The sequence below is a fragment of the Topomyia yanbarensis genome, chromosome 3 (assembly GCF_030247195.1).
Source record: "Topomyia yanbarensis strain Yona2022 chromosome 3, ASM3024719v1, whole genome shotgun sequence".
NCBI lineage: Eukaryota > Metazoa > Arthropoda > Insecta > Diptera > Culicidae > Topomyia > Topomyia yanbarensis.
The window spans coordinates 325,332,821-325,360,435 of record NC_080672.1 but is presented as its reverse complement, the minus strand read 5'-3'; the positions used below and the strand labels follow the sequence as shown (position 1 = coordinate 325,360,435).

Genomic DNA, 27,615 nt, shown 5'->3' with positions numbered 1-27,615 from the left:
GAATCGTCGGAGCGTTTGCACATTTAATAGTCTGTTACCCGGAGGTCCCCGCACGTGGCGAGAACGATCGTAGCAACCGTCGCCATTCTCAGACACGTCGCCGGTGCATAGTTGAAGACCAGCAAAGCAGCCCACACGGGCAGCAATTCGCTCATCATCATCATCAGTACCGTCCGCAGAAGCGTCGGTAGTATCGGCATCTGTATTCGGACAGACCATATCGCTAGCAGAAACCGTGGCTGCACCGGCGTCACCCGCAAACACGCTGGCAGCATCAACATCGTCAGTTGAATCGCCAGCAGAAGCAGTAGCAGCATCAGCAACCCGTCACCCGCCGGCTGGCAAACCACACACACTGTAGGGGAGATCGGGGCTAGTTGGCGGTTGGGGTAAGTTGGCGGAATCCCTTTTTCTCCGTTTCTATTAGACATATAGCGCTGTCTCTCGTTGTATTATGTGATACCCAGTATCCAATGTGTTTTTGTTGCAAAACATTTTGTTTTGCAGAAGTTCTGGCCGATATTGTGTTTTCGAGCATTTCAAGTAAATTTTCTAAATTTTAAACACATTGTGTTATTAGGGTGGTTTTCAATCTATATCCCAAATGACTATATTTTTTGAAAGTACGTGAAAAGAGTTTTCAGTATCCGTACAAATAATACATCTATCCACGAACAAAAGTTATTTTTAAAATAGTTTAAAATAATTTCGTCAATGCAGGGGACATTTATTTCGGCCAATCGCCTGAAAAAAATTGAAAATTTGTTTGTGTCCTACTGGAGCTGTAGAGCTAGGTTCTCGGAAGGGCTCCTCGTCAGAATCACATACTACAATTGGCAGACGAGACGAGCAATGTCGCCCACTAAAACACTGCATTAGGCCAATTGTAGCGGGCCGTGATTCTAAATGTGATATTCATTGTACGGTTCAGGTATGTGCGGGCATAGGGTCTCGCGATCGCGTGTGTCATCGCGAAGGGCTCGAACATTTGTACGTAAACATGCTCGATCGCGTGTGCGTTTGTATGTCGCGTGTGCTAACGTGTATGAACTTCGCGTGTATAAATTCTATTTCATAACCGTGTGCCTTTCGCATATTCGCATGTGTTCTAGAATGATCGCGCGCGGACCGTGAATCTGATACTTAATTTTTTGTGTACGGTTCAGATTCCAGAAGAAAGTGGGTTCTTACATATCATTAGAATTCCCATTCATGTCGCCGTAGAACGCGTGGTCTAGTGGATATGAGATTTTTTTTTTTGATTGGTCCAACTGAATGTATGGACCTAAATTGCTAGAATGAAGGCTAAAGATTTCCGGACGTGACCGATTCATGATCGCGCGCGTTTGCGGGTTCGCGTTTGAGACCGCGTTTGTAACTTTGTAAGTACTAAAACGTTCACAAAATTGCCGGAGTGTTATCAAGTTTACGCGATCGCGGGCATAGGGGTGCGTAGATGATCGCGAAGGGTTTAAGCGTTCGTATGTTGACGTGTTTGTCGCGTGTGCTCGCGTGTATGTGACTTCGCGTGTATAAATTTGATTTTGAAACCCTGCGGCCATTCATATATTCGCGGACCGTCATTCTGATCTTTAGCTTTCGGTGTACGGATCACATTCTGACAGGGAGAGAGTTACTCCATATCACTAGAGTTTCCGGTCATGTCGCCATGGAACGTTTTGTCTAGTGGATATGGGAGTTATTTTTCCATTTAATTTTTTTTTATTAATTAACAAGGACCTAGATTGTTGGAACCGAGGATAGAGACTTCCGGACGATCCCGATTCATGATGGCGCGAGCGCGGGAGTTTGTAGGTTGACGCTTGAGATTGTGTTGCTAAGTTTACGAGTGCTGAGATTTTCACCTTATCACCGGGGTGTAATCATGTTTGCGAGTTCGTGGGCGTAGGTTGCTTGGAAAATCGCGAGGGGCTCTAACGTTTGTGCGCTGACGTGATTTTGTAACGTGTGTTCTTGAATGGTCGCGCGAACCGTGAGTCTGATATTAAATTTTCGGTGCGCGGTTAGAATTCTGGCAGAGAGTGGGATCGTTTATATCGATAGAGTTCCCGGTCATGTCGCCATGAGACGTGTTGTCTAATAGGTATGGGCGTATTTTCTTAATTGGTCCAGCTGAAGGCATGGGCCTAGGCTTCTAGGTTCAAGAATAGACTTCCGGACGGAGTACATCTTCTCTTCATCAATTCTTCTAAAACCTGGCGACGTCTGATGGTAGCGATGGCAACAATGTTACCCTTTTTTGATGAATGAACTCGGACAGGTCATCATAGGAATGTGACGCATGAGACCGAAAATAAATAAAACAAAATGAAATAAAGAGAAGAGTTAGTATTATTATTGAGTATTATTTGATATTTGAACAACACACATGTAACATGCAATAAAACTACTTGGAATCGTCTAAATGCCAGAAAATTATATATATTTACTATTAACGACAATTTCATTCCGTTAAAAGTTTCTCATGCTATGCTGACCGGGAATGGATGATTGACGTGCGTCGGTAAATTAATCGTACCTTCATTTATCCAATCCGAATGAGTCGAATCGACTGCACGAATTAAACACCGATAAAAAGTGATCCAAAGAAGGATTACCCACTATTCTATCACATAAGCCTGTTCTGCATCCATTCCCTGACCCATATGCCACAAATACTCAGACGAACACATACACAGATAGACATACGACTAGCACATAACAATTTTACACTAGTACTAAAAACTACAATTATTACAACACAACACAACTAATAGGGTTCAACTGTTATTTTTTTAATGCGCCTGTGCACGTTGACGAGGTCGACCGATAAATCGACACACAAGGACTCCCACTGCGAGCCGTGCTCAAAAAGACAGCCGTTAAGCTGTTGAACAATGTCTGCAAACACAGCCCACAGAAAAAGTCAATCCACGGCGACCCGCCAATCGGCCACGCCAGTGTGCACAGGCTCTTAGCTGACTGTTAGTTTGGGCTGGTGCAGAGTATGAAATAACAAAAAACATAAAAAAGGCCCATAAGCCCTCTCGGTCTCCTCGATGCACCACTATCGAGGCGTAATGCAATAACCATCTTAAAGCAGGTGTCCGCTCAAATATGCTTGAAGATGTTTGCAATATCGTCAAACCCGTCCACCTAGGAGAGGGAATTCGGAGTTTGGGTCTAAGTCGAAATGCCGGGGTATTAAGACTGAAATAAGCCCGGGGCCGGGGTAAGTTGGCGGGTTTTCCGCGTCACTTATTTTTGCCTCTAAAAATGAAAAAAAAATGCATCAAACATATTAATTTTAATCAGTGATGTTGCCAACAGTCTATCCTTTCATGCCACGTGTTATATTTTGCAAGATCTACCTACATCAAAGCAATAAAAAATTAAAACTGAAAACACCGCCAACTGGCACCGGTCTCCCATAAGTTAGGTTAAATAAAATCTGTATAATTGAACTTCGTACGCGTTTATTGATCTCTTGATCGGTTCATTCCTGTAAAAGTCGACCCTGAGAGCGAGCGCGCTACTCACGGCCGAGCTAGTCGTCCTAAAAGAGGCTGTTGTAGACCCCACCCTCACTAAATCCCCGTGGCTTTGACCAGGGATCGAGGTCCTTAAGCGGCACCCATCTGGTGTCGCCGAAGTAACAAAGTTGAAAAAAATTCCATTTTGACACATCAGCGGACCCCCCTGTGCATTAAAAATGTTCAAAACTATTGATTTTCAACTGCCAACAACTTGTCCTTCAATATAAAATACTTTCCCAAAAAGTTGAAAACAATCCTTTTTTGACACATCGGCGGACCCCCTGTGCATTGAAAATGTTTAAAATTATTGATTTTTAACTGCCAACAATTTTTCCTTCAATATAAAATACTTTCCCAAAAAGTTGTAAAAAAGTCCTTTTTTGACACATCTGCGGACCCTCCCTTTTTTTTACAATGGAGAAGACCTTTACGTCCTAGCCCAGTACACGTGCTATTGGTAGGGTCCAATCTACCACACGGGGTGCACTGGGGGCGTGTCGGGCTCGAATGGTGACCAGCCATTAATACCGACTAAACTCCATTGGGCTCCGCCATCATTCCTCCCAGGAACTACCTCTCGGTATTACTTCTGGGGGTGCGGACCCTCCCTACTCGAATAGAAATGTACAGTAACAAAACCATGATTTTCACTGTGACAGTACAGTAATTTTACAATAATTAACAGTAAGTTTTAGTGTTATGCTACAATACAAAAACATTAAACTTTAACGTTTTTACAGTAAATTTTAATGTAAAATAGAATTTTACAGTGAAAACTAAATGGGGCAGCCCTATGGGATTGCACGAAATGTAGACGTAGGACTATACTACTTAAAGTAATATATTTATTTTCTTAGTACATTTAGAGTAATAATAAATCAAATATATATCTTTGCACCAGTTTTTCGAGTGGCAGTGTATTCATTCATAAAAAGGCTTTGTAGAATGTACCTATTAGCAGAATCAAAATAGGATAGGCTGGGTGGAAATGAATCACGTGAAGTGGAAATGAATCAATGGATTGATCGCACGTAAATAATAAATTTTCGTTGTGCTTTCCATAGACCCACGTAAATCTGTTGCTAAGAAAGTTTTCGTCTTTGCGCAACGAAAGCAGAGATTGCTATCATGCAGGTTACGCATGCAACCGCTAACAAACAGGGATGCCACATTTAAATCTGTGTTTCGGTCAAAAATATCTTTTCACCATCTGTGATAACTGAAACAGGAAAAAAATCTGTTATAAATTTCCGAAAAATCTGTCAAAAGTCACAATATTTCCAAAAATCGGCGAAAATCTGTGAAATTTTCATCAAAATGCCAAAAATCTGCCATATGTGAAAAAAAAATCTGCGACATTACAGAAAAATCTGTGAATGTGGCAACCTTGCTAACAAATCAGATATACCTACCTACACATTCGCCACAAACATTGAACCCAAGCGCACAAAGCAAAATGAGTCAACGCTGATGATGATGGGTAGAGCGAAAGAGACAACTAGTACCACGACACTATGTTAACCGTGTTTGCGAATGGAGCTCGAATGTACAAGCGATTTTGTGTATGAATAATTGTGTTCGAGATTGTACATAAAAGTGTGCTGGAAACGAGCACAGCACAAAAGAAAGCATAGTGCTTGAACCAGGGGGTGTCACTGCTGTCCGCCGCTATGGAGATATACAGACTTTGACAGTAGCCAACATATGTTGGCCTAGCCGCTTCTAGGCCCATGTCGTCCGTGCAATAGCATTGGCTTGTTTTGATTTTAACAAAGGCAGATGTTGACTGGGACAAAATGGCTGCCTAGCAGGAGCCTGGTTTGAACGGACAAGCTCAGTCGCGTGTTGGACGGAACTGGATAGCGTACCTCCACAGTCAGTGTAATGGACTTCTTCTACCTTAGCTACACTGGCTGTGAAAACACACAGCGCAGTGATCTGCTCCGCCTGCCTTTCAACAGGCAACTGAACTTGTCCGGCCAAATCCGTTCTTTGAATCTAGATATTTTATTCAAAAGGACATATCTACAATGAGTGACTCTCTTTACTTACTTTCTCTTTCGATTTTCACGGCATCGCTTCAGTACTTTTCACTTATTTTACAGTACAGCTCGAAAGACGGTGGTTTTGACTAGGATATAATGCAAAAAGTTGAGGGATAAATTTTAAAGTGATCAAATTATCAACAAAAGAGAAGATAAACAATGAGAGTCACTCATTGTAGATATGCTTCTTTGAAAAAAGCCTCAAGAAATAGTCGAAGCGTAGCGCGGTAGGTACACATATCTGTCGTGCCGGACTTGGAAAGCGCTATCTTCTGTATGTAAATGCGCGATATTTTGACTAGGTTGTACATTATTTAAATTTTTAATGCATGATATCAAAAATCTTTGGGTTTATCTATAGGAATCTATTCTTAGAAGTATTTCGGGACGATATGCGCAAAACATTTAAAAATTTATCGTGAGATTGATGAATTATATGCGCATAAAATTGGACCACTTTTCGTTACATACCATTTTTGTAGAATTTGCAAAGCTTACCCCCACATCGAAAACAAAGACGTAGTCCTACGTCAAAAAGGGGGTGGTTATGTATCTTAACATTAAAAAAATCAATTTTTCTCCATACATTTTTTTCTCGAAAACAGTAAAATTTAATGTGAATGCACTGTATCAGTTTTTTGCTGAACAGTGAAATTTATTGTTACACGAAATTTTATTGTAAAACTACTGTGAGAACTTGGCATCGAACAATGTTGAAACAGTAATAACTATAATATTTATTGTTTTATGATTGTTTGTAGGGTAAATGCTATTGTAAAATTCTATCCGGGTGTGCATTGAAAATGTCCAAATCTATTGATTTTCAGCTGCCAACAATTTGTCCTTCTATATAAAACACTTTCCCAAAAAGATGAACAAAATTCCATTTTGGAACATCGGCGGACATTGAAAATGTCCAAAACTATTTTCAACAGCCGTTTTCCATGAGGCTGCCAGCTTCTTCTTTTCTTCCCTATCATCGTTGTCTGCGATCTCTTCCAGGCTCCCGAATAATTTGACTTTCATAGTCTTAATTGCAGAATTTATTGATCTTTCTTGCTGAAAGTGCCGAACTGCATTTCTATTCGTGAAAAATGTCTTTAATCTATAACCATACTTATTGTAGACTGCCTTTTGTACATCGTTATGCATTCTTAGTTTTAAGATAGGTGAAAGAATTTTCAAAAAAAAAAAAATGTTCCCCTCTTGTAGGTATATCAAATTGTAATCATAGTTTGAGGATATTTGTAAAATCTCATAAAACTATTGAAATTGGCACCGTAAAACTAACGCATTCGTGCCTACCAAATAAACGAACTGATAAAAAAATTGTTGTCAAATGGCCGAAAGCTTTTTTACCACTGTTTTATAAACACAGGTTACTCTCGGTATCCAGCTGCCCAGAGACAACCTTTCTGTATGAAAAAGGAAAAAATCACTAAACAAGATCAGTGGTCGTACATCTTATAACCCTTCTAAATATTCAACTCCGTGCGGCCCATGGAAGAGTCTGAGTCAAGCAGTGCAGCATTAAAACATCCCCTCCCTCTTATTATGGTTTGGCTTCTCATTGAATGATCATCAGGGAAATACGAGGAAGTTAGTATGCAATTCACTAAAATCATCGTGACAATGCAATGCAACTCAGCAGAGCAAATACTGTTGAATCAAAATGATCTTACACTCAGGATACAATATTGATGGAATTAAAAAAATGATGGCTAGACACAATTTTCAAACTATTTGGGTTAATTATGGCTGGAATTCTTCTAGTGTGAAATAAAGCTCTTCCGGAGGAAGCAAAAAGTTAGGATGACATGCTTCAAAAGCACTAATTTAATTCTTCTCATCAGAGAGCTATCACTAATCCAAGCCGTGATTGGTTTCTCCAGGGAAAGTTTATCTATGAATCGAGCAGCAGCTACAGCATACAGGTTGATTCAACGCATTAGTCTTAATGCAACGTTTCATTCAATTTGTGATTCGATTTGTTAAGCACTTCCTCGCAGCAAAAGCACAAAGCTTGGTACTTTTCACTGATTGACTGCTAACAAATAGGAGGAGCGGCCAGGTACTGGTAAATAATGCTGGCAATAGTGCAATGGGTGGTATTTTCCTCCGTATTCATTTCGCTTCCGAATGCTTTTCTATCTAGGTCGAACTGGTGCACTAGGCTTTTTCGATTGTACTAATGGATTGCTTACTATGGAAATTGCAAATTTTTCGGTTAATTTCAAATTTCGCTTTTCACGAAAAAGATTTCAATTCAATAAAGTTGGTTGCTTAGTGGACCTTATAGCATCGCTCGATTGTTTCGGATTGGAAATTATTTCCGTACCTCGATTTGTGCTTAACCTGATATGATTGGTGTTAGTGTAGGATTGTCACTAGTCTAGGTGAATTGGAAATTAAATGGAAGGAGTTATATTTGATATTAAATAACTACTAAAGACTCAGAAAGATAAAGAACCAATAACTACTCAGTCCAGGTCGCAAGAAAAATGAAAAAGATATTTAATCCGCTTTTTCTTAGTTTAAAAGTACTGCAAGCAGTGGAGAATCTCTACTTATGTTGATTTTGTTGAAGCCATTTCTTGTTTGGAACAGCTATAAAACAATCAACAGAGTGCATCCAACATTTACAGTGCTTTTCCGTTTTGGGATAACTTCCGAAGCTGGTGCTAATTTTAATAACTAATAAATATCAAACTAACTTATTTAGACAACAAAATCATTGTGTCACTCTGTGGCGTCATACATTGTGCTATAAAATAATAGTGGTAATATTTTGACCGTATTTAGAATATGTCAATTATGATTCATAATTTCTAAAACAAGAATGCCATAAGATAAAAAAGTCATATTGGAATTTATAACGTTTCATGATTTTTTACCTAGTTATATTTCAATTTTAAAACAAACCTTATTTTTGAAGCGTTGCCAAAAATTAAACCATACCGTATCAGTCTACGGAGAAGCGAATGCCTAATTTGTCCGGGCTCTAGCCATTTTTGGATAGCAGAATCCAATAATCCATCGATGAAAACTTATTTCATTTCAGTTCGCTAGCTATAGTGGAAAAGTTTTCCTTTCTCTCCATTTCAAAATGCCTTCTCATTCAATTGTGTATTACCTGGATGTTCCTGGAATATGGCAGTAGACTATTGGGTGAGTTCAGAGGGTAGAGCGACTGGAAGCTTTTATTTTTTTATAGCTACGGGAGCAAATTCAATCCTATCGAAATTAGCTTTACATGCAATTTCGTTAGATACCTCTCTGCTTCGTGGAAACTAAATGTTTTTGCTTTTTTATCGATCTATTTAAAAATGATCGGGTTTTTAGTATTAGTCTAGTATTAGTTTTGTAATGTTAACCGAAAACATTAAATTTTTTTTTTATTTATTTCTAGTTGTTGTGCTATCTTATGACATGCACCATCATTTTGACATACTTTTTCCCAAAAATAGTGGAAAACTCGAATGCAAAAAAGGTTACTAATCGGCACTAACACAGCAATCTAACATTTTTAGGAGTATTTCTCAACCCTATTGAGCCAAGTATCTAAACTGCACTGGAAAGAAGGGATCCTTTTTGTTGTCAGAAGCTATTTTGAGGCCAACGTATAGCCTACCTAGATTAGGCAGGCGAAAAGGTTTCGCCCCGCGTATAAAAAGCAATTAACGATAATATTCTATTAAGGAAAATCACTCCCAAAAAATAATCAGCGAAGAACTCGCTGAAAGTTTTACTATCCCCATTAATATTTTCCCAACTCCATTTATCCCACCTTCGTCATTCCATATTCAACCGAAGTGTGCCGTTAAATTTTTAATAACCCCAACTGTCACATAGCGCCCACTAGTGGCGGTAACATTCTTCACCGCCACTTGACGTTTTAGGCAGAGGAAGTCAGCTAAACGCCTACTTCGCTTGGCTGGTTGACGTGCTCGTTTTATTTAGATTTATCCCGGACTACACCTACTCACTTTACTGTTCATGAATCGTGATAGCATATTTGTCCCATTTTCTATGGGATTTTTTATTTTTATGGGACTGATTTGCGATCATAGGCAGTTTAGGTTGTGCTCGCCGGCATGTATACCGTGTCCCGTCAGATCACAAGATTGACTGCATCTCTCCACCTATCATCGGGGGCGAATCGAGTGATAAATTGATGCCTTGTGCGTGTTTGATTGAGAAACTTGTTTCGAATTTTGCGCAGGGTTGTATCCTTGAGATCTTGTTTTGATGTGAAAGAATGAACTTAATATTCAAAGTTAAAAATAATGTTCTATGGAACAAGTGACGTAAATAGTAGTGAGATATGAAAAAATATGGTTTAAATACACTGGAAATAAATTATTTCTGCATGTGTGTATTGACTACAAACATGGCATCAACTGGTGACATATAGGTTACTTTTAGATGAAGCTACCATCTCTGTGGCCAATTGGTAAGTTTGTCAATAATGTTCTCGATTCAAAAATTTCAACATATTTGTTATCTCAAGATATTGATTCAGCCGAAAATTTAATTAGTCGAAAGCCATTAAGATGTAACAGAAAGACACATTAAGCCAACCAAATTTTATTCAATCAAGATGGTCGTTTGGACGGAAACTATTAGGCCGAATTGATTATCCTGGAGTTATTTGTTTCTAGGGCTGTATTTCAGACCTAGCAGTCTTTGCAGTTTTTTGCGTATCCGATAAGTACGAAATCAATGCAACGATTCTAATTTGCTTTCTTAGGCAAGGTTCCTACCCCTAGTAACAGTTTAGGTTTTAAGGCACTCTTGAAGCCCTTCTTAAAACTTTGAATGCTCTTGTAGTGTGCTATAAATCTAGAAATGTTACTTGGGACATATTATGGCGAAGGCATTTTATTAAACATACGAAAGGAATAGAAAAAGGTTTGAAAACGCATGATGGCCTGGGATTTGAAACCAAAAACGAGATTTAGACATAATCTTAGACTGAAATATATTTCGGACCGATTTTAGAATATTGCAACCAGAGCTGCAAATTTTCAACAGTTTGTTTTGAACTTGAAGGAGAAAAAATTCTCAAATCATGCCCTACTATGTTCAATTCTCAGTTGTTCGTTTCCATTATTCATTCAAACAGCCGACCTGCTCAATCATTTTCCATTCATTTTCAATTTCATTGACCCTGTGAATATCTCTCTACTGGGTATTGACTAGGTTTTTCAAGCCAAACTACTCTGAACATAGTTCTTACTGTCCATGTAAGCTTGAAAACGCAAAACATGACGACATTTAACCTAAACTGGCCTCTACAGAGCAGATGACAGCTTTGGTTGGTGAATGAAAAAGCATCAATTTGAAATGAAGACGTACGATTCAGTTATGAAAATCCCGCCAACTTGAAAGTGAATGATTGAGGGAGGCTTTGAATTTGAATCATGGTTGGGTTTGATTGAACTGAAAGTTGGCATTTGAAAATGAAAATTTGCACCACTGATTGCAACGTAGTATGGAACCTACACACTGTTCTGTACGAAGAACGCATCGAATCAGTCCAAAACAATTTCTTTTGTACGCACTTCGTAAACAAAACTGGACGATATTTCCTCTTCCATCGTATAAAGTACGTTGCATGCTCATTAGTATACCAAATATATATACTTTCGCAAAATTTTGTGTATCTAGCCGTCAACTAAGAACTCATAACTTATTCCAAGAAGAATCTTTCAGGACAAACTAAAAATAGCCCCGTCAATACAGGGTGCGCCAGCTGGATGTATCCTTTTTCAACATTGAACAACTCCGCCATTTTTCAGCCGATTTTCACAAGTAAACAAGTTCTTTTAGCATATTTTATGTCATTTATTATAAACCAGGTTTAGAATACAACGTCGATTAAATGACCACCCTCATTTGATACACAGAAAGCAGCTCTTTTGCGGGCTTTTTGCATGACATTGGGCAGCATGTCGAGCTTAATCGCAGCAATTTCAGCTCGAACATTAACTCAAGGTTCCTAGGTTTGCCAGAATATACTTTACTTTTCAAGTAACCCCACAGAAAAAAGTGTGGTACCGTTAAATCCGGAGAACGAGGAGGTCATTCCAAATCACCATTTTACTGTATCGATTTTGTTGGTTATTTTCGGCAAATTTAAGACTAAGAGAAACGAAAGCAATGAAATTGAAAGACAGATAGATGTTCTAGAGCGAATCAGTTATAAATTTAGAACGGAAAACTAGGACTAAGCAGGCTTATATGGACATGATCGAAAGGAAATGTGAAGAGTCCTTTGCGTTCTGCTAAGTAGGCTTTCCTAGTGTTCCCAAGTTCACAACTTATAGAAAATCTAGTTTGATTGCTGTTCGCTAAATTCTGAATTTCATAATACTTTTCTTAAGTTGACGCATTTTTTTTAATTTACCAAAAAAAAAACATGTTCGCGGATTTCCAGCAAGACAAAAAAATGCCACTGGCAAGGAAACTCAAGAAGAAGCCACCAAACGTCGATGTGTCTTTTCAGAGGCACCAAAGGCAATTCTTCGTGCCCCGGATTTTCGTATTCTGCCTGAGGGTACGTTTACGTTGCAGTTATGGTTTCTATCGGTCGTAACTGTATTCTGGACCAGAGCAAGTAAAGTGAAGACTCAATAAATAAAAATATTTTAGGCTCACAGGATAAAAACCTGGACAAATCAAGCGTTTTCCTCCCAGGATACCAGAACAATCAGTGAAACATGTTCTGGGAAACCTGGACCTATGGTAACCCTACAATTCGCAGGACCGCTCTTACCAAAGACAACCCTGAGTTGAAAAAAGCAAATAGCGGGTTCGGCGAAAACCTTGAAGCCTTATCAGAAGCTTTACCAAAGGATAAAACGGCCTCTGGCAAGTGAAAAAGGCAGATGGCTCTCTCACAACTCTCGATGGAGAATCACTGGATGTTCTAAAAAGCATCTAATTTCCTGGGTCAGTTGAGAGAGATGGAAGTTTATTAGGTCAGTGTTGTGATGACATTTCCAACAGGACTTTTGATGCATCACATGAACTGGCCTGTCAGATTTTCTCGCCATCTTTTATTAAATGGATTATTAACTCCTTCGAACTCTACACACAATAAAAATATGACTGATGATATTCCTTCAAAGTTTCTTCAAAAGTCGAGGGATATAATTCTCTCGGACTTATTAAACGTCGTTAGATGCAGCCTTTTACTTTGGCATGCACCTGGGGATATGTTAGGCAAAGGCATATAGGTTTGACATCTACATCTCTAAAACTAATGGAAAAAACAACTGTCATATTCCAAGACAACACCTATCCCCTACATTCCGCTCAACCGGTACCAGTCTGTGCATCCAAAAGGGCAAATCAACGGAATCAGCCCTGCATACCATAGTAGCACTTTTCGTAAAGCCCTCAATTGCAAAAATAGCAATTTGCGCATTTCTTGATGTCGAGGGTGCTTTTAACAACACGTCCAACGCACAGTGTTTTAAAACGTCGTTTTCGTGCTCAAAATTAATAGCGTCTAAGTCGTTGACTTTAGAGGTATAGTTTGTTCGGAGAAGTTGTTGTTCTTATGATTGCGCATCCACAGAAGGTTACCGTTCTGTGATTAATTCACCTATAAGTGATATACGAAATTTATTTTCCGAACTAATTGAGATAGAGACTTTGTGTCTTCGACAAAGTTGTAGAAAATGTTACTACAAAAGAAATTGCTGAAGACACTATATATATCTAGCTTCAATAGTTTACGAGTTATGGAACATATTATATGGAAGACCCCTTAAAATTAGTTTTTTCATGATAACTTTTTTAGACATTCTCGTATCTTCTTGGAATCTTCCACAAAGTTGTTTGCGGTATTAAAACACATATTTTTGCTTAACATAGTTATTTCCTATCTGTTGAATTTAAAAAGATATTCCAAATTTTACGATAATTTGGGGGTAACTTCCACCTTAAATAATTCGTTAAGGAGAAAAAAGGAGCAAACAACATCATAACATACTGAAAGTGCTAGCTTTTTACTTTCATATAATGGCCCGATTGTTAGTCGACGCGATTCTCTCCGAGTGTTATGTTCAATACAATATCCCATCACAGTGGTTTAAAATGAAATATTCAAGCGCACTGCAATAAGCAGCTTCATCCTTTCATGGTAAATTGCATGAAACATATTCATCGATGTCAAAAAAGGAAAGGAGAACTTTGACCACAATCATGATCAAAGTACGAAACGTAGCATATTGTGCGTTCGAGAAGTGTGTCACGTGAAATTTAAGCAATCAGTGGATACTGGTAAGCTTGGAAAAATTATGAAAATCCTACCAGAAGGTTTATTAATGTCTTTCGTGACAATTATAATGGAGCTTGATTAACGTCACCTGTTCACCATGTGGATTCTGTCGTGACTGAGGCTCGGGGATGGCTAAAAAAAAGTATAAAATGATTTTTAGAAGACGCCAAAGCTCTTTTAGCGGAAGAAGAAACTTTGAAGATGACGTAGAAAACGATTATTAAAAATAAATTTATTTATCTAATTTATAATGCAAATATCGACATTATTAAACACATCCAAAACTGCAATTTGATATTTGAAAGGCAAACCATATGCATTGCATGTTATAGGCGACGGTGTTCTATGCAATTTACCATAAAAACATGAAGATGTTTGTCGCAGTGCGCTTGAATGTTTCGTTTTATACCACTGCGATGGCATATTGTATTGAACATAACACTCGGGAAGAATCGCGTCGACTAACAATCGGGCCTTTATATGAAAGTAAAAAGCTAGTACTTTCAGTATGTTATGATGTTGTTTGCTCCTTTTTGCTCCTTAACGAATTATTTAAGGTGGAAGTTACCCCCAAAATATCGTAAAATTTGGAATATCTTTTTAAATTAAACAGATAGGAAGTAACTATGTTAAGCAAAAATATGTGTTTCGATACCGCAAACAACTTTGTGGAAGATTCCAAGAAGATACGAGAATGTCTAAAAAAGTTATCATGAAAAAACTAATTTTAAGGGGTCTTCCATATAATATGTTCCATAACTCGTAAACTATTGAAGCTAGATATATAGTGTCTTCAGCAATTTCTTTTGTAGTAACATTTTCTACAACTTTATCGAAGACACAAAGTCTCTATCTCAATTAGTTCGGAAAATAAATTTCGTATATCACTTATAGGTGAATTAATCACAGAACGGTAACCTTCTGTGGATGCGCAATCATAAGAACAACAACTTCTCCGAACAAACTATACCTCTAAAGTCAACGGTTTAGACGCTATTAATTTTGAGCACGAAAACGACGTTTTAAAACACTGTGCAACGTATCGATTTAAAAGACCATGGAGTGGAAACACCGATAGGGGACTGGATTCTTGCAATACTCAAAAGTCGATATATCACAAGCTGTACCCAGAGAAGGTTATCATCCCTATTTTGGTCGTTAGTAGTGGACGATCTTCTCAACAACTTGGCTGCAATGGGCTTCGAGATTATTGGATATGCACTTGCAGCAACATTGGAAACCATGCTTCATATGCCTTCGTTGCACAAACATGTTATGACGGATGCGAAGCCTGGCTTTCTAAGAATGCATTATTTAATGATGACTTACATTGTCACGTTAGTATGATAAAGGAACTAAAGATAAACTCTGCATGACCACAGCTTAAGATGAATAGGAGACTAAACCGAACTTCGAAATCGGCAAGAAATAAAATTACATACCTACATGCAGAAATTGCAATCTTCTCAGACAACCAAGTAGCACTGTTGGCAATTCATCTTCTCATTACATCTTTCCAACTGACGATTCGAAATAAAGCAAGGATATTCTGGGTATCTTACCATCAAAAATGGTTGGTAACGAAGAGGCTGATGAATCAGTTAGGCGTGGTTCATCCAACATGTTTGTTGAACCTAATAGCTTTCAAGGCATATCTACCTGTGCCATTAAACTTTTTTTTTACTACTAAACGACTGGAATTAGGTAGTAGGCTCTTAACAAGCTGAAAAATTTACATACAATTGTATGGGACACTCTTGAACTGATTATGGGAACCAAATTAGTTCACATCATCCAAAATGGCAATGGTAAGACGTGTTCCACTCGATTGATGCCTGATTCGTATGCTGCTTCATCTGTACAGTAATTCAATGAAAAATTAATGGGAAAAGTTCGATTTCCGGATAAAATTTGTTTTCCAATCAAGCACTTTTGATGTCATCTACTATTTTCTGTAGCAGCTTGTATATATGTTTCATTCGTTCAAGCTTGTGGTGGTCGATTGATTTGTGACTAGTACGTGAAATTGTTGTACAGCTGGAAAATCGTCCCCATACATATTTTAGGAAAACTTTTCTAATAATCATTTGCATACAAATGTGTAAGTCGGACACTGCAAATTGTCCGACCGAACTGTCTGAGGAACGATATCGAATCAATTCATGTGTCATGTTGAAAATTTATCTATTATTTGAAATCGAAATTGATTTGAATAATTTCTCACCAATATCGAGCGTCACTCATCGATGCCCGGATCGATGAGGATGTCTGCTGCCGGTACGGCATGGCTAGAGAATCGTGTTTGAAATTTGCATTTAGTGAATGAAAAACATCTCCTGCGAACGAGTACCGCATTTTGCTGGCTGATGGTGTTCTGGAACCTACAGCCAATTTTTTAGACCAGCTTCTACTAATGTTCTATCCTGTGTTCATCCTGGCACAACGCTCCGTTTGTGTCTGTGAGTTTTGGCACTCGAATGCGTTACCATGGCAGACGCTGTTGTCTGGAGCTGCCATAAATAATGGTAAGGCTTGGACAACCATTCAAACCCGTATATGTTGGCAGAAATACGTATAGGTATTCAGAGTCAGCGTGGAAATAGGACGTCTGCCGGTAATTGCTGGAGTAGAATAATTGGCTTCCGAAACCATTTCACGCATCTGTGAGTACCGTGCTGTTGGTTGGCCCATGACTTGTTGGGATGATGACTTTTCGTAACAGATATTTTTCGATGTTTTAAATTATATTTTTAGAGATTTAATATGCAGAGCAAGCGTAAGGTCAATATCTAGGTTATGCGTATTTCAACTACCACGCGTTACCTTGTATTGATATGACGGGTAATGGAAACGCGTGGTGAATAGAGAAGTACCCATTCATATCCCTACGCAAAATATAACAACAATGGACAGTCAATATGGCAATATTAAAAAAATCTACTCACCCTCGCTGGAACAGATCAACATTGTAGAACTTGTACAGCTCGACGGCAAACTCAATGGTCGCCTGTAGATCAGCCATAATCCTAGAGAGTTCCCCTGTCCCCCAAGCGTGCGACTCGGAGAGCGGTTGCGGCAAATGAATGGCGTGGCAGCAGATCACTATCTTATCACAACCGACGATGACGGTCTCCGGTGTCACCAGGGGCTTTTCTCGTACTTATCCTTCATTCGAGAGGCTCATTTTCACCACTTCAGACCGGTGGCCGAGCCCCAAATCCGACGAATGAATCTCAACGCGGCCGTACTCGAGTGGGTGTGTGATAATTTGTTTTCTTATTTGGCTCCTGTTTTCGGTCTGTCACACCACCACGGGATTTCGCACAAGGATAAAAAAAAATCTTTACTTCTTTTCTTGTTTATCCGTCGGCTGGTGTTTTTGATTACTTCTTTTCACTATCTATCTGGAGGGTTTGAATATTTATCTTTTTCCCCACTTTTTTCCATATATTTCTGACGACTTGATTTCCTTGATCCATTTCCACTGTGAATTTTCAACATATTTTTATGCTCGTATAATAAATCATTTTGCTACCCGGAGAGGGAAGAGAAAAGTTGATGCTATATTCTAATCGATGCCCGTTACGAACGATCCTACGCGATTACGAAAAGGAAAATAAACTTTTCTTCTTTTTGTATGCTTTTCGTTCAGAAGATTCGTCTCGCTTCCCGCTGTTTGATGTCGCGAGTGGCGTTCACTGATGGGCAAATATTCAATTTTGCTGGGAGGATTTCCGTCCTTTTTTTCCGTACACAATTTCCGGCTGGTAAATCTAATTCGCAAACACAGACATTTCACCGTTGTCTTTATTCGATTGCCAAATGTGCAAAATGGGAATGGTTCATGTAGCGTTTTTGAACTGTGTTGTTCATATTTTTGGTTCACCTCGTGGCGATTGTCGTACCCATTCGACTGTGAAATGGAACGTTTCCCGTCTAGTAATTTCTGTCGATTTTGGTTCGTTTTGCTCGAAGCGTTGTAGGAAACTGCACCAATTGGACAAACACAAATCGATATCAATAAATAATTATTAAAAACTATGGGGTAGTAAAAAGCATGAAGCCTGATATTCTTTGCTTACACCGTAGTGTAGTTACGCTATAGCTCATGAAAATAAATTTGCCCTTTATGAATTTGTTTTTTACCAAATTCTTTATTTTCGATAAATATTGGAAACTTTGAATTTCACTCGTTAAACACAACAAAAACTGGACTATTTCAGGTTCATCAGTGCTTAGTAAATAATTATAATAATTTTTTTTCACCACTAAGGAGAAAATTGTTTTACACCACATTTATGCGATAGGGACACAAAACCTATAACTAAATTAGTTATGGAATTTTAGTTTCGACCTCGTCTCATCAGAATCAGATACTAACTTAGTGACGGGGATAAGCTAGCGCTGGAATGACGCAAGTCCGAACAAGGAAATCACTGTTTGTATTTCTGAATAAACCTTTAGTCCTGCGAGATGTTCCGCAAGAAAAGGAGTTCTGGTTAAGCTGATGAGAATTAGGGCGGTTCATCTATGTATAGAGAAACAAAAATCCGGATGCACAATTGCATTACTGCAGATATGAAGTTCTGTATATTTGGTATATTTGGATGCAGCCCAGGTTAGTATATATGGTCATATCGCCCGCTGTAGCCAAAAGACCGAAATTCCCGGGTACCCATTAAAGGTAGATAGCATTTGAAATGCTAAGTTCTTCGATTTGAATACGACATACAACATTTCGATTTTGAATTGGGTTTGTGTCTGCAAGATTTGTCGAAAGCCCGTCTACATTGACCGAAGACGATGCAAGCTTTCTTGATTTTGGAATCGATTTGACCCGACCAATTTAGTTTTGAGTTAAGAATGATCCCAACGTTCTTAACTCGATGAGCGACAATAATTTCAGAGTCAAAGAACTGCAACGAACGAGCTCCGGTTGTAACCCGTCTTCGCGCGAAAAGCACCATTGACGATTTACTTGGATTAATTGATAGCCCAACATGAAGACAACACATAAGGCTTGCTGCATCAAATCAAAAATATGTTATTGTGAATTACAGTGATCATTATATGATAATCATCGGCGAAACCACATATCGGCACGTTTAAGCTTATTCAGTTTCCTTGACAAGCCATCGGCGACAAGGTTCCATAGAAGTGGTGACAGCACACCACCTTGAGGACATCCGCAGACTAGTGGTGCGAAATTTTAAATTCAGTTGCCTATATCTGGTAAAATTCACTGAAACCAAAGTTCAGTTTCAATGTTTCTCTCATTCATTCACCTTCCAACTGACTCACCAATCAAAGCATTCACTTGTTATTATGTGGACAGTTTGCAGCCAAAATTTGGCATAGGGATTTTTTTCGAGCAGAAGTGAACTGCATAATCCGTATCTGGTGCACGTTTGCTCGTTAATTCTTCTCAGAGCTAGCATAGAAACAAAATTCAGTTTGCGTCTGAAACCAAACATATGCAAAAGTGAATGTGCTATATCGAAAGAACGAATGACGAGGGAAACGAACCAAACAGTTCATTCGTTGCGGCGGGCATGAATTGAATTTCATTTCTCTTTGAAGTTCACGCAGGGATGTCAATTTTTTTAAGCTCTGCCGCAGACACTCAGTCTCCCTATCTCTACTTGTCTTAAGGATGACCACAGATGTCGAATGCTAAGCATTGCGTGTATCCAGCTCGTGATATATAAAAGCACTCCATGACCTCATGCGGCTTCCAAAATGGATTCGAAAGACACGTTGTCAAAAGCACCTTCAATATCAAGAAAAACTCCTAAACTTTATTGATTTTGCGAAAAAGCTTTTTCAATGTTGTAGACAGCCAGTGTTGTGTAACAGGGGGTGGTAGAAGACTTTCCCCGCTGATATGCATGTTGCATTGCATACAGCGGGTGCTCGCCCAAGCTAACATTATGAATGTCGTGGTCGATTAAACGTTCCATTGATTTGAGAAGGAAGGAGGTCAGACTGATCGGTCTAATGCTCTTTGCCTCCTCATAAGTGACGCGGTTACCTTTGGGAATGAATTTTACAGCTATTTATGGTCATGCTAATGGAATGTATCCTGTTGCAAGCCCATAAATAAGAACTTTTTTCTTTTTTTCAAAATATGCTAATATCCTCTTTGAGGAGAACTGGAATGATTCCATTTTCTCCCGGAAACTTATACGGAGGAATTTGATTTGATTTGATCGATTCGGTTTTCACAATCCTACAAGCCAAGGCCTAAGAATCAAAACCACCTGAAAAGAACTCAGGGTCAGTCGTAAGTGATGGCTCCGTACAGCCTGGAAAATGTGTATCAAAGAAGTAACTCATTTAATCTACTAGTCTCATTGAAATTTGAGACTTTAGTGTAAAAGCTTTCCCAACCACTTCACTCAGAGAATCGAAGGTTATTTCGGTATGCTCGCAAAACCAGCTAAAATGCCTCTGCGTCTGCGATTCCAAACTCTTCTACATAATTTTTTGAGTGTTCGGTATTGCACCAAGCGGTATCTCTAGAAGCACGCAAAACTCTAGGCGGACAAGCCTCGTGTAATGCTGCTACTATGAGTGAGTTTGTTTTATACACTACCTCGCCCAAGTCACTTGGAGATTCAATCATCGAAAGATACCAATGAAATCTACTCGTCAAGCCTCTTCGTAGAGATTCGTAGATTTGGGATCACGATATGTGACGATATCTAGCGAGGCATAGTATTGTTCGAGCAGAGAGTTATATCTAACACCTCTTCTTTGCCAGCTCGAGCAAATGTTGGACGATTTCATACATTAAGTTTGTATAGATTTGTACTACTTAAGTATTTCATCAATTAACCGTCTTTCAAACTGATGTCTGAGCTGCCCCAAATTATGTGATTGGTAGTTGTATCACTGCCGATGTTTCTTTCGAGCAGAGAGTACGTCCACTGATTTTTAAAGCGTTTATTCGTATGCTTCAAAGCTAGAAATAGGTGGATTACATTAGTGAGCCATTTGGAGGTGGTATAACCACAGATTAACATACATTTCAGTGGGCCAATTAGGTGACCTCTCTGACCTTCAAGATATGCAAACCTGCGGAGGTTCTATAATATTTGGATTTACTACTACTGGTAAAGGAAGCAAAATATTCATATTTACCGTGAACCCTTAACTTCTTACGGAACAAATTTAATTTTATTGTCCCGTTTTTCGGGGCAATTAAACCCAAAAATATGCTTTTTTCAGGTTAGAATTATTTACCCGACGGGAATTTCGGTTCCTGTTCAATTTTACTTGCTATAACTTTTGTACAAATTTACACTCCAAAAAATAATGAAATTTAAACGACATGTAAATCAATACGAATGTAAAAATACGAAGATTAAATTAAAAATTTGATTGTAAAATTACGTTAAAATCAATACACTCAATTGGAGCATCAAAAAGCATACAATTTTACACTTTCATTGATTACATGTCATACATTTTACAGCAATATTAGAATAAAAATACATTGAAGTGCATTTGTTTTCCGTTTAAAGAAACTGTAATTTTCAATCCACGTGTAAAATTATAATAAAATTCGCTGAAGAGAGCACGACAAGTCGTGTGTATTTGAGGTGGAACTTAATTTTACATTTATATTCATGCTCCTAATATGTGCATGAAAATAAACTTTAAATAACAAAATATTTTTTTCTGTGCGCCTCACGATTGATTAATAGGAAAAACCGATTAAAACACGGTTTAAAAATAAATAAACTTATATCCGAAATGAAACCGCTGCAATCCTCGAGTTGTCCAGCAAGTCACCAGCTTTTTTGTTCGTTTTCTCGATCTGTTTTGTCCCTGTAGACTGGCGGAGTTTAGCTCCAAATCAGCAGTTGGCAGTGCTGGCAGTTCAATGGTTTTTGTGTCAACAGCCGATTAAGATGGGGAAAACCCATTTCTGCCACAGTATGATAGAACCCTTTTGAAATCATCAGAAGGTTATGGTTCATTGTGTGGCAAGTACGCCGATCAATAGACGTATTTCTTGTTTAAGTTGTCAACAGTCTGCCAACCGGTTTTCGGCCCAACGACCCATCACCATCTTACAGTGGTCCCACGATCGCATGGTCACTATAGTTTATGTTTAGTCGGTATGCTTCGACGTCGACGAGCCAAGAGGCTCTGATGTTTTTTGAAGATTTCACCAAATGATTTTGCACACAACGACGAAGTGAGGTCTGCTATTTTAATTATATTAAAATTCTGAAATTCTGAATAAAACGTTATTTGTTTAAGTGATTGCATGCCCTTTCTATTGAGAAAAGCTAAATTTCATCTTATGTAGGATCACAAATCTCCAGCAAAACCGGATTAAAACAACAAAATATCTAGCTTACAATGTTGACAACTATTCTGACTATTCCGAGCATAGTTAAAGTAAATATGTATGTTTGAATGTGTTCGCTCGTAAAGTGGTAGTAACCTTGTAAAATCTCAGACGTTTATCACTCCCGCCCGGCTCTTTCACAGTTTGTAGCACTTTTATAAATTCACAAACGACACGGCTCAACAAAGACAAAACGAACCATTCTGAATAGTAGCAACGACAGCAGGTGTTGTAGCAAGTAGTTTAGCTTGAGGGGGGGGGGATACATTGTTACAATGCTGTAAAAAACTCTCTCCTAGGTTGAGGGGTTCGACGGTATTGCAAACATCATCAAGCATTATGCTATATTTCACCCTAAGGAGGAAAATTTAGAAAAAAACCAAAATTTTTCACTAGGGTGAAAATTTGTTGGTAAAACCAGTCTTTGCACTTGAGGACACAAATCCTTATTTCATACTCAGTTGCGTTTCGGCTTCGCCTCATCGGAAACCGACACTAACTTACTGTCGGAATAGATTAGCGCCGGATTGGCGCAAATCCCTTACCACAGATAACAGACGTTTGGGCTAGAACAAAATTTCTTCCAAAACCTGTGTAAACTTTCAAATCGATAAACGTTGGAAATCCGTGTTTCACTATTGCCATCTGCGCATCAGTTTGCTACACGTGTTTGACAGCTGCATTAAAACTGCATTGTAGCGATCACTGCGCCATCTACAAACGTTTGCCAAACGTTTTTCAGACGTCTGATTTATTCGGAATTTCAGTATCGGTTATTTACACACGATTCAAATCGAACCTAAACGTCTGTTATCTGTGCCCTTACTAAAACACACTTTGTGTTTCAACCGAACGACTGATCAAACGTGATGTCCCGTTCGAGCAGAAGTTCTGTTTATGCCGATGAGACACAGTGAAGCCGAAACTTGTCTTGGCTTAGCAGGCCTATGCGAAAGCACTATGCTATATTTCACCCTAAGGAGGAAAATTTGGTAAAAACCAAAATTTCTCACTAGGGTGAAAATTTGTTGGCAAAACCAGTCTTTGCACTTGAGGGCACAAATTGAGCGATTTGCGTCAAGCCGGCGCTTATCTATTCCGACAATAAGTTAGTGTCGGTTTCTGATGAGGCGAAGCCGAAACGCAACTGAGTATGAAATAAGGATTTGTGCCCTCAAGTGCAAAGACTGGTTTTACCAACAAACTTTCACCCTAGTGAGAAATTTTGGTTTTTACCAAATTTTCCTCCTCAGGGTGAAATATAGCATAATGCTTTCGCATAGGCCAGCTAAGCCAAGACAAGTTTCGGCTTCACTGTGTCTCATCGGCATAAACAGAACTTCTGCTCGAACGGGAAATCACGTTTGATCAGTCGTTCGATTGAAACACAAAGTGTGTTTTAGTTTTAAGGGATTTGCGTCAAGCCGGCGCTAAGCTATTTCGACAATTAGTGTCGGTTTCTGATGAGGCGAAGCCGAAACGCAACTGAGTATGATCATCAAGCATATTTGTGGATCAGTTTTAAAAAATCTTTGACAGACAACTGCTTTAAGATGGTTATCTCATTTCGCCTCGATAGTGATACATCGAGGAGACCGAGCGAGCTTGTTCAACAGCTTAATGGCAGTGTTCGTGGAAACTGCTAGCAGTGTGGGTCATTGTGAGTCGATTTATCGAGTAGAAGTCTATTGGTGGTTGTGTTGCAATAATTGTAATTTTTAGTACTAGTGTATATTTTTTTGTGCTATTAGTATGTCTATCTGTGTATGAGTATTTGTGTGTTGGGTCAGGGAATGGATACAGATCTGGCGTAGAATAGTGGGTGCTCCTTTCTAGGATTCGTTCGTCACTTTTTACCGATGTTCAATTCGTGCATTCGATTCTATTCTTTTGGAGAAGATCGGATTGCATAAATTAAGGTGCGATTAATTTATCGACGCACGTGAATCATCCATTCCAGATCAGCATAGCATGAAAAAATTCTAACAAAATGCAATTGTTAATGGTAAATAAGTATCATTTGCTGGTATTTAGACGAGTTCAAGTAGTTTGAATGCAAGTGATTCAATTATATGTGATCTTTTCTTCTACTTCATTAGTCTGTTTTTGTTGTACTTCTAGTAGCTTGATTTTCCACTATTCATGTGTACCAGTAGTAGTTTGATTTTCCACTATTCATGTCTTCTATTTAATGTCTTTGTTTTTTTCCATTTATTACTATATCTTAAATTAGATGGATACTAACACTCACTAACACAATAAATTGCATATTCTCTCATATACACTCACAATCTCTCATTACAAACATACAAACGCTCGTGGCCTTCCTGATAACACAATTCTGGTCCTAAACGCAAACAGGCAATTGCATTCATCCACACATACTTACGCCCGCGCCTGGGCAATATTAAAACACCACGGTAATTAAGTGAACTTTTTAGCACTTATAAATTTACACGGGTATAAAAAATAATTTATACGCGCGAAGTTACATGCAAGCTAGCACACGCGACAAGAACATCAACATATAAACACCCGAGCCCTTCGCGATCATCCACGCACATCTACGCCCTCTCGCAAACAGGATAATACCCCGGTGACTAAGTGAATGTTTCAGTATTTATAAATTCACAAACGCGGGCTCAGGAGTGAACCTACAAACTCCCGTAATCGCGTACTCATGATGTCCGGAAGTTCCTATCTTCGGCCCTAGTAGCAATACCTTCAGGTAGACCAATCAACAAATGACAAATGATACACGTTAAGATAGCAACGCTTTGGCCCATCGCGATCATCCACGCACACCCACGCCCGTGGTCGCGCAATCTTTATAACACCTTGCTAATAAGGTGAACATTTTAGTACATACGAAGTTTGAAATGCGGCTTCCAACACGAGCCCACAAACGACCACGTTCGCGCGATCATGAAGCCACGGCACGTTCGGAAATCTTTACCCTCCGGCCTAGCAACTTAGAAGTTCTTTTTTGACGGCTGAAAATGAACCTGATGCGACTCGTGATGAATAGAAATAATATTCATTCAAATATCCATCCTTATTCATTCCGTTGAATATCGTACAATATATTCATTTCACTAATTATCTAGGAAAATGTTTTCAAATGCCGGTAAAGCATATGAAACAACAATCATCATCGCTTACATTGTGCCAGGGCCTACTTTGATGCGTTTGATTCATTACTGTACGGTCGCTTCGTGTAATAATCGGAGACGAATGAAAATGTGCATGGATGAAAGTGCAGTTTGTTCGTTTGACGTTTTCAGCTGCGTCACTGAATATTGAAAATGAATGCGGCTGAATATGATCAATTTTCATTCAATGAATTTGAATATTTTTAACTCTGCCGGCAACTCTAGTGATATGGAAGAACTAACTTTCTTCTAGCAATACACCTAAAATTGAGTATCAGATTCACTGTCCGCACGCAATCATCCAAAAACACACGCGAATATGAGGAATTCCATGAAGATCCGTTCGATGATACACGCGATCGCAAAGTCCCTACGCCCGCACATATCTAAACCGTACAATGAATATCACATTCATAATCACGGCCAACTGCCATTAGCCTTGGACAGTGTTGCACTGGGTGACATTTGCCGTCTCGTCTGAAATTGTAGTGAGTTATTCTAACGTAGAGCCCATCCGAGAATCTAGCTCTACAGCTCCAGTAGGACAACTCTCGGAAAAAAGAATTCATATTTGCATATTTGTGTAAATTTTTCTATTGCTGATTGATGCATGTTAAGTATGCACAACATTTTGGCTGCTACTAGATTAAAAGAATGAAAACCAAATTTAAAAACTAAAAGGGGCAGCCCTATGGGATTGCACGAATTGTTGACGTAGGACTATACTACTTAAAGTAATATATTTATTTTCTTAGTACATTTAGAGTAATAATAAATCAAATATATATCTTTGCACCGGTTTTTCGAGTTGCAGTATATTCATTCAATAGGATAGGCTGAGTGGAAATGAATCACGTGAAGTGGAAATGAATCAATGAATTGATCGCACGTAAATAATAAACTTTCGTTGTGCTTTCCATAGACCCACGTTAATTTGTTGCTAAGAAAGTTTTCGTCTTTGCGCAACGAAAGCAGAGATTGCTATCATGCAGGTTACGCATGCAACCGCTAACAAACAGGGATGCCACATTTAAATCTGTGTTTCGGTCAAAAATATCTTTTCACCATCTGTGGTAACTGAAACAGGAAAAAAATCTGTTATAATTTTCCGAAAAATCTGTCAAAAGTCAGAATATTTCCAAAAATCGGTGAAAATCTGTGAAATTTTTATCAAAATGCCAAAAATCTGCCATCTGTGAAAAAAATCTGTGACATTACAGAAAAATCTGTGAATATGGCAACCCTGCTAACAAATCAGATATACCTATACCTACACATTCGCCACAAACATTGAACCCAAGCGCACAACGCAAAATGAAAAACGCTGATGATGATGGGTAGAGCGAAAGAGACAACTAGTACCACGACACTATGTTGACACTATGTGTTTGCAAATGGAGCTCGAATGTACAAGCGATTTTGTGTATGAATAGTTGTGTTCGAGATTGTACATAAAAGTGTGCTGGAAACGAGCACAGCACAATGTTTCTTTGAAAAAAGCCTCAAGAAATAGTCGATGATGAGGGCATTCATAGAAGCGTAGCGCGATAGGCACACATATCTGTCGTGCCGGACTTGGGAAGCGCTATCTTCTGTATGTAAATGCGCGATATTTTGACTAGGTTGTACATTATTTAAATTTTTAATGCATGATATCAAAAATCGTTGGGTTTATCTATAGGAATCTATTTTTAGAAGTATTTCGGAACGATATGCGCAAAAGATTTAAAAATTTATCGTGAGATTGATGAATTATATGCGTATAAAATTGGATCACTTTTCGTTACATACCATTTTTGTAGAATTTGCAAAGTGCTCCCCCATATCGAAAACAAAGACGTAGTCCTACGTCAAAAATACATAAATAAATAAATAAATACAACACTAGTATATCTATTCTCAAATTAATAATATTTGAATTCTGATCAGTATAACTTGAGTTATGAACGTTCAAAATCTCACTCTACTTTTAGCTAAAATTTTTAGGCGGCACCTTACTCAAATTTAGACAAAATTAGATAAAATAATTTATTGTATCAAAACTTGGGAGATGCTTGCATCAAAGTATTCCTAAATAATGGAGAATTGCCTTGGTACTACTATTCCTTATGAGGTACTATAAGTTTCTGTTTAGGCAGACATCACAGTCATTCTTTGGCCAAGTTTTGTAAGGATATTGTGCTACAAGTTTACATACACTGAGAACTCTTACTTGCTTATATACCAAAAG

General features: G+C 38.6%; 1 protein-coding gene across 14 annotated transcripts in view; it reads right to left on the bottom strand.

Annotated features, from left to right (window-relative positions):
* The window catches only part of LOC131693637 (uncharacterized), a 168,966-nt gene that overhangs the window by 129,686 nt on the left and 11,665 nt on the right, over positions 1–27,615 (bottom strand). For 7 of the 14 annotated variants that reach the window (XM_058981615.1, XM_058981606.1, XM_058981619.1 and 4 more), the window contains exon 2: positions 16,817–17,355. In XM_058981615.1, the coding sequence (XP_058837598.1) occupies positions 16,817–16,893 (77 nt within the window). In that variant the 5' untranslated portion in view covers positions 16,894–17,355. Of the gene's footprint in view, positions 1–16,816; positions 17,466–27,615 lie in introns of all 14 variants that reach the window. The other 7 variants (XM_058981613.1, XM_058981607.1, XM_058981620.1 and 4 more) reach the window with 2 other exon arrangements.